Raw genomic sequence first — 12,866 nt, forward strand, 5'->3', positions numbered from 1 at the left:
GTGCTGTGGTACTTCCTGAAACCAGACTGAAACTTTTCAAATATTTTGTTATTTTCCAGTACAGTGAGCAGCTGTTTGGACACAATTCTTTCTAGAATCTTTGCAATAAAAGGCAGTTTTGAAATTGGTCTAAAATTATGTGGGAGGGAGGGATCTAAACCAGGTTTCTTTAAAAGTGGGTTCACGCAAGCCGTTTTAAAATAATCAGGGACACAACCAGTAGATAGGGAGCTGTTGAAAACAGAGATCAAATGGGGGCCAACAGAATCTATTACTTTCAGTAAAAACTTTGTAGGTATTACATCAAGTGGGCTGGAGGACACTCTCATTTGTGATACTGTTTTTAAAAGCTCAGACAAGTCGATGGGATAAAACTGGTTAAAACTCTCTTGTTGCTGGTGAGGAACCTCTGAGTAAGGGGCCACGGGGGTAATAGAGGCTCTGATTGACACCACCTTATTGGTAAAATAAGATAAAATGCAATTAATGTAGTATATCATTCCAAGGCTGATGCTACATATGTCTGTGAGTCATTATCACTTTCTTAGACTGGTTGATTTGGGTGTTTCGGCCGGCTCCGTGTGAACACGCTAGACTTTAAGATGCGTGCTTCATACTGTTCAGAAACGTGCGTGTCCTCTCCACTTCTCAGCAATTAAGATGGTTATTAAAATGTTTCTTTAACAGTAGGAAAGATTAAAAATCCAGTTGATAAAAACTAAAAAAATTACTAAAAGTTAAATTAAAGGACAAGTCAGTACCAAACCACACTGCTGGAAAACTGTTAATCCAAACTGTTTTTTAGACCAGCTCATCCTCATCAGAGAAACAGCCGTATAGGTCGATTGTGCAGCAGCTTAATACGACCCATTTTCAAATTTTTTGTCAGGCCGTGACTTATAGTGGCTGAGGAAGTCAGGGAGCGTAGTATAAAGAGCAAGAAAGTCGTGTAACGAGGCGGTCACATTTTTTAATTTGCTGATGATGATGTTATTGTGTCCTTCCTCAGCAGTGACAACTCTGAACCAAGAACAGGGTCCCGTAGTGAATGATTTCATTGATTGGTGTAAATCATCCTTTTCAAACATTAATGTGGCAAAAACAAAAGAGATTTGCATCGACCCCACTGTCATCTTCCCTGTTGTGATGGACTATCATGCAGTTGAACTGGTGAGCAGTACAAATAACTTTGGTACTTTGACCAACAACAAACTGCGCTTTGAGCTCCAGGTTGACGCTGTGTGCCAAAAAGCACATCAGCTTGTGCATTCCAAAGCTTTGAGGTTGTGTCGACATTTTTACTGGCACGGGTCACCTTCTTTTAAACAGAAAAGTTGTCTGCAAGGTATTGTGAAGGTGTGCAGCAAAATTGCTGTCACACCCTTGTATGACCTCCATGACCTGAATAAGTTTGGTCCTTAAAGAAATCGAGAACAGCAGATTACATCTGCGCCCTGATGCAGAACAAGAGGCTAAAAAGGTCAATTATCCCTGCTGTTATCAGCCTTGTAATTACAATTTGTGTTGTATTTGTTGATGTATTTATTTTTTGTTTTCTGAAATCTATTTGTTACTGCTGGGTGTGTCCCTCAGAGACAATAAAGTTACCTTGAACCTTGAAGTAAACTCAGGACATTCACTCAAGAGTTAAAGCCCCGTGTGGAAGAAAGTCAAAGGTGGGTTAAGTTAAATAATGTTTTTGTAGATGACTTATGTCATGTGACTTACTCAAGTGGTTTTGTTGACTAAACTTAATCAAACTACATGCCTACAAACCACAACCAAACACCATGTGACTTAGGTCAGGTGTGAGGATATATTGGTTTAGACAGATCCAGTGAGGGCTGAAACAACAGAGGTGAAATCTTTGTGCTGCTGTTTGGACAGAACGCTGCCTGTTGACTTCTCCGGCTGTTTGTGAACCCGTCCAACAAACATCTGCACATCAGAGAGCAGGAATTCATCACCTCTGTGAGGACAAATGGTCTGTGTGGAGTCAAATCCAGCCAGGCAGAGCACTGACGCACGCAGCTGGTTTTTATACACTGACTTGACAACAGCACTGACTTCACCAAATCGAATCACTGCAAGCCAGAACGTGGACAAAGTTGTCTGTGGTTGTTTTTTACAGAGATGGAGACCCAGCGAGCAGCCTCGAACACACAGCAGCGAGCTCCATTCATTAACACCTCCTGTTGGATGCAAATGAGAAACACTGATTGAAAAATGAATAGCTGCAGGTCACAGCAGTGTCTCTGAAAGTCTAGAGGCAATTAAAAACTTCCTGTGAACACAGGAAAACGGTGAATTCATTTTTCTAATTTGGCTTACCATGTTTGTCAAAATCTTAGTTGTACATTTATAGTTTTTTATTTTTCTCTTGACATTAGTAAAGATGATGTATACAGCACCGTTGTTGTTACATGGTGCTTTAGAGAGGTTTGTTAAGGACAAAGACTTTCTTTTAATATAAGGTCTCCTAAAACAGCTTCTTACAGTAGTTTTTATCAAACATATGCACAACAGTGCATTTGTTGGGGACTATTTTCAGCGGCGGATGAATCCACATGTGGTTCTTTAGTGAGTATTCGGTGCAGCAGGACGGGCATGTGTGCTAGCATGTTAGCAGGTCTTTGATGCTGTACATTTGGGCTAAATGCTAACATCAGTATGCTATCATGCTCACAATGACATGCTGATGTTCACCATGTTCACCATCTTAATTTAGCATGTTAGCATTTGTTTTTGCATCAACTTCCAATGCTTCATTTACTTCCACTGCTGCAGAATAACTTGAAGTTGTTAACTCATTATTCGATATCTGAAATTTACATTATTTCTCAGTTTTGCTGATCTAAACTTTGTCTTTACCTTCTTTGGTTATTCTGCAGTAGTGGAAGTGAATGAAACACATTTCTACAGTAAACAGCTTATAACAGCCTGTGAGGTTCTCATTTAGATGACGGTTTGATCAAAAGTGACTTTCAATTGCTATATACTGTATGTCAGGTGTTGCACGCCTCTGGAGCAACTAGGGGTTGTGTCTTGCTCAGGGAACCAAAGGCATGTGTCTTATTCACTGCCCCATCGCCACCCAAATATCTGTACAAATGGTCATCACAATCCATCCAACCGTTGTTGAGATATTTCAGTCTGGACCAAAGTGGTGGACTAACAGCAACATCTCCAGCCCTCACTGACACCAACACCGCTCGCAGAGCTAATACCATAATACAAAATCATAAATCACACCTTGGGGAAAGTTTTGTACCCTGCGCTATGAGAGCTTAAATTCACAGCCGAAATGATTTTGCTCTTTTAGGTATAGTCCATGAGAAGAAGAATGAAGCTGAATCTGATCTCTTCCACGGCGTCCCCGTCAGCATGATGTCACGCAGACTTGTGAACAGCTTGTATTTTGGGTGAACTGATCCTTCTAGTAAACCTGGAGCAGTGATTGAAGAGTGAAGTGAGGAGATGCCTTTGAGAGCTGTTTGTTGTTGTTGTTGTTTCTCTATGTCCGCCCCCCCGTAAGTCAGAGAGATAACGTGTGAACGCACTGATTCTAAATATGTTTGTTGCACTTCTCACTATCATTTGTCTTGATGTCTTTCAATCACTACCTCACATTTTCTGTCTCTCTCACACACACACACCAACACACAAAGGTTGAAATGGAAATTTGCATGCTGTGCTCTGCAGGTTGCCATGGCACCGGTTTTTACTAGGCGGAGTATTTTGTTGGCTGCGGTGGTTGCTCTGCCTCCTCCAGCAGCTCAAATAAATTCATTTGTTTGTGCCTGCTGAACGCAGCGCTGGATGTTTACTGACTCCTGAAATGGATCGACACCGAGGAAGAGGAGGATGTGGGCAAGACAGAGAGTGAGAAAGGGGGTGTGCACCGGGGAGATGATGGACGATCTGGTTATTGAGAAACAGCCCTGAAGTGAGTGCGAGGGCAGAGCAGAGCGCTCAGCACGGCGCTGTTGTTCTTCCTGTACTTCATCCTGAGCTACAGCCCCCGCTTCAGCTGCTAATAGGAAGACAAATAAGACTTATTACTGATCCATCATGTTGTTTTTACCACAAACCTTTGCCATTAGTCTCCCTCTTAGATCTGTCCATGCCTTAAACATCTAAAACCTCCCTCTGTGTTTTGGTGTACAATAAAAGAGAATCAGGGGAGCCTGCAGAGGAGACATATCGTCTGAATCGAGTGAATTTAACAGCCAGCAGGACATTTTTAAATAATAGGGTTAAAAGACTTCCTCTCTGCCATTGTTTGTTACTTAGTTCAGGCCAAAGTGTGCTTAGCTGGAAAGAACAACTGTATTTGATTTCCAAATTCTATTATGTTGCATTGAGATTAGGGGGAAATATACCCATCAGCCATAACATTAAAACCACCTGCCTAATATTGTGTAGGTCCCCCTTTTGCAGCCAGAACAGCCCCGAACCATTGAGGCATGTGCTGTGGTATCTGGCACCAAGACATTAGCAGCAGATCCTTTAAGACCTACAAGTTGCGAGGTAGGGCCTTCATGGATCGGATTTGTTTGTCCAGCACATCCCACAGATGCTCTATTGGATTGAGATCTGGGGAATTTGGAGGCCGAGTCAACACCTTGAACTTGTTGTTGTGTTCCTCATACCGTTCATGAACCATTGTTGTTTTGTGGCACGCTGCATCATCATGAAAGGGTGTACATGGTCAGCAACAATTCTTAGGTACAGTAGGTGGTACGTAGGGATGGGGATCAATACCCGATTCTAAAAGGACCCGGTTCAAAAGTTTCTCAAAACCCGAAAATCAATAAGGTCCGAGCTTATCGATACTGCTATCGAGACTACGCTAGTTACTGTAAGTACGCGCAATAAAACCTTTGCGAGTAAAAAGACTTATCAGTACACCTGTCTGTAAGGTTAACATGTAGAAAGGGTTCATTTAAACTGCTCTGTCCTCAGTATCTAATCCTGTGTGTTTTATACAAGCACAGCTAACGCTAGCTTGGCATTAGCCAAATGTTAAAAATAAGCTAAACAGAAAGCTGTCTGTCTGGAGCACAGACTGGTCTGTAGTCTTAAAATCATCAGTGTTAAAAACTCTTCTACCAGGTAACGTTACCTGCAGGCAGCGAGAGAGGAGGAGGGACTGATACAGACTGATGTCCGAGTTTTTATTCTTTCTGAACGTCACTCAGTATTGTGATGTTAGATATTTACTTTATATATAGTGACTTTGCTGTTTTAAACATTAATGTTGCTCCTCTAGAAACAACATTTAGCTGTATTTAAAACATTAAATTCTAATCCTATAATTAATTTAAAAACAACCAGGCAGTTAATATGCACACGTCAGTGCTTGTTTATTTATCGCAAGTCATATGTCACCTCAGTATATAACAATGTTATCGCACATTGAATATTTTCCTCATACAGTGCAGGTCGGTTGGGTCTGGTCTTACCAAATAACCGTCACCAAATAATAGAAAAGCATCGATAGTGGTATTGAGAATCGGATCATTAAGCAGTCTTAATAAGGGTATCCATATCAATAAAAATTAACGTATCCCATCCCTAGTGGTACGTGTCAGATTATCATCCACATGAAAAGCAGGACACAAAGCTTTCCAGCAGAAAATTGCCCAAACCATAACACTGCCTCTGCCGACTCGCATAGTGCATCCTGGTGCCTGTGTTCCCCGGGTAAGCGATGCACCCGGCCATCCATGTGAAAATAATAAATAGAAATAAAATAATTCATCATGATTCATCAGACCAGACCACCTTCTTACATTACTCTGTGGTCCAGTTCTGATGCTCACATGCCCATTGCAGGCACTTTCAGCAGTGGACAGGGGTCAGCATGAACACCCTGACTGGTCTGCAGCTACAGCCACATAAGCAACAAACTTCGACACACTGTGTGTTCTGACACCTTTCTATTAGAACCAGCATCACTCAATTAACTCAAGCACACCTGTTATATCTCCCCTATCCGATTCTCCCGCACTTAAGTTGTTGCCAGAACTTCTTGGGCCTTCATCATCACTTCTGCTGTCCTGTTTCAAATACATAGCTGTAGCTCATGAAATGACAGCCTGCTTATCAACAGACTTCTGAGCAATTGGCGTAACACGACCGTTGACCATTTCGGAGATACTTTCACCCAGCTGTCTTGACATTAGATTCTGGCCCTTGTCAAAGTCACTTGAATCCTTACACTTGCCCATATTTCCTGTTTCTAACACATCAACTATGAGGAAAAATGCTTACTTGCTGCCTGAATTAAATAACATCTGTCAGTGTTCAAAATGTTAGGCTGATCGTGTGTGTTTGATATAAGGAATGCAGAGAAGATTGATGGTGAAATGTACAGTTCTGTTGTTCTTTGGTGATAAAGAGTTTATTAGGCTGGTCTCCAGTGTAATGCTGATGAAATGTCCTTATCTCTGACAAACCTATCCTCCTTGAAACCAAGTAGGTTTCACACCAACAAGGTTTCCAAGGAGACGGCTAACGGCCCCCACAGTTTCATGTTGAAAAGAGAGAAAAAAGGGTTGAAGAGGCCATCATCTGATCATCATCTACAGATGTCACCAGTAAAAAGTAATATATTCTGTCCATCAACAACAAGAGCTGTTTGGCCTCTTTCCAGTTTTACCTTCACAACCTGTTCTCAACAGAAAATCCTGGAAATCCAACAAAGGTTGTCTCAGTCCGGGGATTCTGTTTCTGCACTTCTCTGTAAAGACTCTATATCAAGTGACTTAGTTTTAGGAAATACTGCCAATGCCATTAAAGTAACACTCAAAAGGTAAAAACACAGCTAGATGGATAAGATTTCAGTGATTTTGGGCAGAAGCGGATGTGGTAATTGTGACTTGCGTCCATCAGGAACAAAGGTGGTCGACATGTGATTTGTATTTGAGCCACAAAGTCCACAGAGAGAGGAGGTGGATGGATGGAAGGACCAAAGGTCGGACCATGATGAACGTGGTCACGATCATTCCCTGACTTTAAGCAAAGGGTTGCCGATAAAGGTCTCCTAACCTTAGTGAAGAATTCATTTTAACCCAAACCATGATCTCTCCCTGTCAAAACCAAATTGTTTTGTGCCTAAACCTAGCCAAAATGTACCCATTGCTGTGTCAGATCTGAAAACTGTTTTATATTTATTACTTTAATCTGTAACGAAGCACAGACAATGACGCTGTCCAGCTGACGGGGCATTTAATTTGGAGACTGGATTGAGAGTTCAGTGCAGGTGTTCAATACATGGAAAAACAAATCTTTTTCAACAAATCTTCAAAGCGAACTGAATGTATTGAATAACCTGTGCCACTGACTGAATTAGTTCCTTTAACAAACACCATTTCCTGTAGGCCCAAGAGCCTTTGTGGGCCAGCCTTTGTTACCTGGTAACAGCCTCAGGGGCCACAGAGAGGTGCTGTGGTCTTCATCACAATATCATCAGAGAAAAGAGCTGTGACTCTACTAAGACACAACTTTATCTAAATGATTAACCATTATGCTAATAAGTTAATATGTTTTCTTTACAAATGTGATTTGATAATTTCAGTAAACTCTCAGTGTTCAATCATCACAGTCCTGGAGGTTACAAGTTATTTTGAGTTCAAACTGCTTTTTATCTCATCAGCTGTTGGATAAAGTGCCATGAAATTCAGTTCAGACATTCATGTTGCTCATCAGGATGAATTATAATGACTTTTGGAATGGTCTGACTTTTTCTCTAGGACCACTGTTAGGTTCAAATAAAAAAAAATTAAATACTTTATCCCAATAGTTACTTAGTTCACTGCTAATTAACATATGTGAGCATACTAACACACTAAACTAAGGTGGTGAACATAATAAACATTAGAAACACCAGCCTCACAGAGCTGCTGGCATGGCTGCAGTTTCTAAGTCTTGTTCTTAGTACAACAATATATGTGTGTGTGTGTATACAAATGTATGTATTTGTACATACATGAATGTGTGTGGGTTTTTGTTGCACCTGTATGTCATTTAACCATGGAGCTGGCCGTGGCCTCCTGCCTCCTGTCTCCATCCATCAAAGTCTTTCCTTTTGCTCTGGCTCCTGTTTGTTAGCGCTCCTTATCTCCCCACAAACCCTCATATCTGAGTGTGTTTAGGGCACACAGACACACAAAGGGTTAAATGAGTGGACTGTGGGCACACACACAGAGGCTGAGGCTGACAGTGCTGAGCACACAGAGAGAGTCGGCCTCCCTGCCAGGTTTCGATCTTAACTCACCTTTCTCATCAGAGAGCTGCTCTGAGAACAAACACACTTCTGTTCTGCTCGTGTCAGCACAGACTCCTGCTGCAGCACCCATATCACTAGACACTATTCACCTGTTTTTATTCATGCATATATCCCAAAAAAACAAAAGTACTGCAGTTTATGAAATCCATATATTAGATCACATGTAAGGCTCACTTTTTAAAAACTGGAATATACCCAAATACACAGTACTACTGTGCAAAAGTGTGTACAAACACATCAGTTACAGCTTCTTAAAACCTTAAGTATGTAATAAAATAGAGATAAAATAAATATGTTATGTTATATAAAACCATGTTGCAGTAAAACCACATATTCAATCTACTTGGTTTGTTCTGTAAATGCAGATGTGCTCTTCTTCATTGTCAACAAGGGACCTTACGGCAGAAAGAGTTGATACTAAAATGGAAAACACCAGCCCGTTGTCATTCCCTGACGATCAAATAGCTACGCTTTGTCACGTCCTTTGGCGTCTAGTACCAATCAAGCGGGAAGCTTCCGGTCTGAGATGTGAATCCAATGCGGAAGTCCCTTAAACCTGCCAGCAGGGGGCGACTCTTCCAGTTGCAAAAAGAAGTCCAGCTCCATCAGAAATAATGGTAAAATGTTTCTACTTCTCAGCTGATTTATTTCCTCAGTAAACACTTTCCTAATGAGTTTATGGTCTCAATCACTAGTTTCATGTCTTCTTCAACACAGCATGATGTTCATTTAGTAAATTATGGTCCTATATAGAGGAAAATAGACCAGAAAGCAGGGGAGGCTTTAGGGCATGATTATCTATGATTGACATGTAGTTAACATGGAGACCTGTCAATCGGTCTAGTGCCTTTGTCAGTGACTAGTACCCAGGGCACTCTGTAAAGCAGCAGCGTTGAAAAAGCTTTTTGGGAGTCGGCTGTTCACTTTCTCTGGTGAGTACATTTAGTTTTAAGACAGATTACAGATGCACATAGCTAAGCAAGCTAGCTAGCTCCACACATGGCCGTTAGCACCACCGTCTTGTCCAAATTCCGGTCTCTTGGCGGAAATTCTACCTAAATATGACCGTGTCCTTATTGTCGGTGATTTTAATATCCATGTGTGCTGTCCGGATAAACCAATGACCAAGGATTTTTTAAGCCTTATTGACTCTTTTAACATTGTACAATCTGTAACTGGCCCCACACATGAACGCGGTCATATACTGGACCTTGTTTTATCATTTGGCTTGTCCGTTCTGAACGTGGAGATTTGTGACCCAGTGTTCTCCGACCACAAGCTGTTTTATTTGACACTGCCTTGGCCTATAATACAGTTAAACCTTGCACTACTGCTAAACGCTGCCGAGTTATTAGCCCTTCCACTGCTGATAAATTCTCATCCGCCTTTAGCCAAAAACACGTCCTACTGGACTCTATGAGAAGTGATCCAGAGGGCTTCAGCAAATGGTTTGACTCCACCTGTCAAATGGTGATGGACACAGTCGCTTCACTAAAATTTAGACAACCCAAAGGAAAAAAAGAGGCCTGGCTAGATGGCAAGGCTCGCACTGTCAGACATGAATGCCGCAGGGCTGAGCGCAAATGGAAGAAGGACAAACATAGCAGCACAACATTCTTGAAACATTCCAATCTGGTTTTAAAACTATGCACAGCACCGAAAGAGCTCTCATAAACATTTTTAACGATATATTTTTAGCAACAGATGCTGGTGACTGTGTGGTCCTTGTGCTTCTGGATTTGACAGCTGCCTTTGACACTGTGGACCGTGAAATTCTGGTTTCTCATTTAGAGTGATGGGTGGGAATTACAGGCATAGCCCTAAAATGGTGTCAATCCTACTTGGTTTGACTCAGTGTCAAATGTGGTGACTCTGTGTCTACCACGGCGCACCTCTCCTGTGGCATCCCGCAAGGCTCAATTCTAGGCCCTCTTCTCTTTTTCCTTTATCTCCTCCCACTTGGCTCAATACTTAGGAAACATGGCATCTCTTTCCATTGTTATGCAGATAGATGACAGCCAGATCTATGTACCTTTGAATAAGGATGAAACTCTCAGACCATTGTTTGCATGTCTAGAGGACATAAAGGCTTGGATGGCTCTCAACTTCTTAAGTTTTAATGAAAACAAAACGGATGTGATGGTTTTTAACAGCACCAATGGGACTCACTCCCCCCCTCACCTCGATCTAGGCCCCCTAGCTCAGTATGTCACGCCAACCATCACTGACCTAGGAGTCAAAATTGATGCCGATATGAAACTGGATAAACACGTTGGGTTAGTGGTTAATCTAGTTTCTTTCAATTAAGACAACTGACTAAGCTTAAACCGATTCTTTCTAAGCATAATTTTGAGACCGTTATACACGCCTTTGTGACTACAAGACTAGATTACTGCAATGCACTTTTCTTTGGGATGAATGGATCGTCTCTCGCCCGTCTCCAGATGGTGCAAAACGCTGCAGCGCGTCTTCTAACAGGAACACGTAAATATGTGCACATCTCCCCAGTTCTACGCTCACTCCATTGGCTACCCATTCAATTTAGGATAGATTAGGAACTTCTTTTACTGACTTTTAAATCCTTGAATGGCCTTGCCCCCCCCCTTATTTATCTGAGCTGCTTCATCCTTATACACCCACCCGTTCGCTCAGGTCAGTTGACAAACTTCTCCTGAGAGTGCCTAAAACCCGTCGCAAACTTAAAAGGGACCGTGCTTTTGCGGTGGCAGCTCCAAAATTGTGGAATGCCCTTCCTCTTACCATTAGACAGGCTTCCTCACTGTCTGATTTTAAAACTTGTCTTAAAACCCATCTCTTCCATCTGGCTTTTGACCTTTGAGGATGACACTTGGAGGAACTCATTTGTTAGTGTTTTAACGGTATACATTATATGTATGTGATAACCTGTAAATTGATGTTTGCTTTTTTTTTTAATCTTTGTACAGCACTTTGTGCAACTTTGTGATTGCTGTTAAAGTGCTCTATAAATAAATTTTGATTGATTGATTGATTGATTGAAATATGGTCACGTCCAGTGCCGCTGGTTGCATAAAATATCAACATGGCAGCACACCTATCGGCCAAACTTGAGGCTTCAGAACTTCAGTCCACAAACCAACGGGTGACGTCACGATGACTATGTCCACTTCTTATATACAGTCTATGGTACCAACGCAAAAGGCAAGTCATAGTTCAACGCACTGAGGGAAGCCCCTTTAGCACCATTGTTCAACGCTAAAAGTAGTAGTACACTGCATGTACAATTATTAGGCAAGTAAGTATTCTGATTACATCATTATTTCTATGCACATTTTCCAACGATATGTATTTCTGTAATGACGGAGGGTGTGTCGATAGTGAAACACACCTCAAGGTGTGCATGATTATTAGGCAGCTTCATTACCTCAGGAAAAAAGGGTTTAACTGACAAGTCAAAAATTGTAAAACGCCTTTCAGGCAGATGCAACACTTTTGAAATAGCTAAAACTTTGAGGCGTGACCACCGGACAATCAAATGATTTGATGTCAATAGTCAACTGGGGCGCTAAAAGTGCATGGAGAAGAAAAGGCGTAAATTAACTGCAAGACTTGAGTAGAATTAAATGTAAAGCTACCAGGAATTCATTATCCTCCAACGCCAAAATATTCCAGAACTGCAACCTACCTGGAGTGTCCAGAAGTACAAGCTGCCAAGTGCTCAGAGACATGGCCAAGGTCAGGAAGGCTGAAACACCACCACAAGATTCACATTCAAGGTGAAGCGTAAAGATTGGGCAAAGAAATACCTCAAGATTTTTCAAACGTTTCGAAATGATAGTGACTCTTGATGGACCAGATGGATGGGCCCCTGGCTGGATCACTGATGGACAAAGGGCACCACTCCGACTCAGGTGCCAGCAAGGTGGAGGAGGGGTACAGTTATGGGCTGCTATCATTAAGAATAGTTGGAACTTTCTGGGTTGAAGATGGACTGAAACTCAACTCCCAAACCTATTGCCAGTGGATGGAAGGCTCATGTCAGTTACTGAACAGAACGGTGGCTATATTGTTTACTAGATATTTTTGAAAAGCCAAAAATGTTATTTAATTGTCATTTTGTGTTGTTACACTTTCTCTAAAAATTGACAATAAACAAGTAATTTGATACAAATGATTTTTTGTAATTTAGTTGCCTAATAATTCTGCACACTCAAGATGTCTCGAGCGTCCATTTTTGATGTTCGAGACATCCTGATATATTCTCCTGAGCAAGACAAAACCACTTCTCCTTATTTAAACTTTCAGGTCAATTATAATAATTGTGTTTATCAACAATAACATTAATCCTGACTCTGAGGAATACAGTTCGCCCAATAATTGTGCACGCAGTGTATAAATAACAGAAAGGTCTGAGTACGGAGGTTCAGAAACTTGACTTTCACCCAGGAGACCAGTGTTTGTTTCCCATAAGAAACAAAAAGTAAACAATGATTCCTTTTAGTGATTTTACTTAAGTGACTTAACTTACATAAGTTAAGTCACGTAACATAGTTACTTTAACCTTAAACTTTCCTAAACTTAACCAAACTGCGAC

General features: G+C 41.4%; 1 protein-coding gene across 2 annotated transcripts in view; it reads right to left on the reverse strand.

Moving 5' to 3' along the window:
* The window catches only part of LOC123973661 (SH3 domain-binding protein 4), a 43,235-nt gene that overhangs the window by 950 nt on the left and 29,419 nt on the right, over window positions 1-12,866 (reverse strand). Inside the window, exon 4 of one of the 2 annotated variants that reach the window (XM_046053859.1) lies at window positions 8,125-8,145. The exons of the other annotated variant lie outside the window; for it this stretch is intronic. Within the exon in view, the coding sequence (XP_045909815.1) occupies window positions 8,140-8,145 (6 nt within the window). The 3' untranslated portion in view covers window positions 8,125-8,139. Of the gene's footprint in view, window positions 1-8,124; window positions 8,146-12,866 lie in introns of those variants that run through there. 2 annotated transcript variants of the gene reach the window in all.

Source organism: Micropterus dolomieu, linkage group LG07 (assembly GCF_021292245.1).
Source record: "Micropterus dolomieu isolate WLL.071019.BEF.003 ecotype Adirondacks linkage group LG07, ASM2129224v1, whole genome shotgun sequence".
In the NCBI taxonomy this organism is placed as follows: domain Eukaryota; kingdom Metazoa; phylum Chordata; class Actinopteri; order Centrarchiformes; family Centrarchidae; genus Micropterus; species Micropterus dolomieu.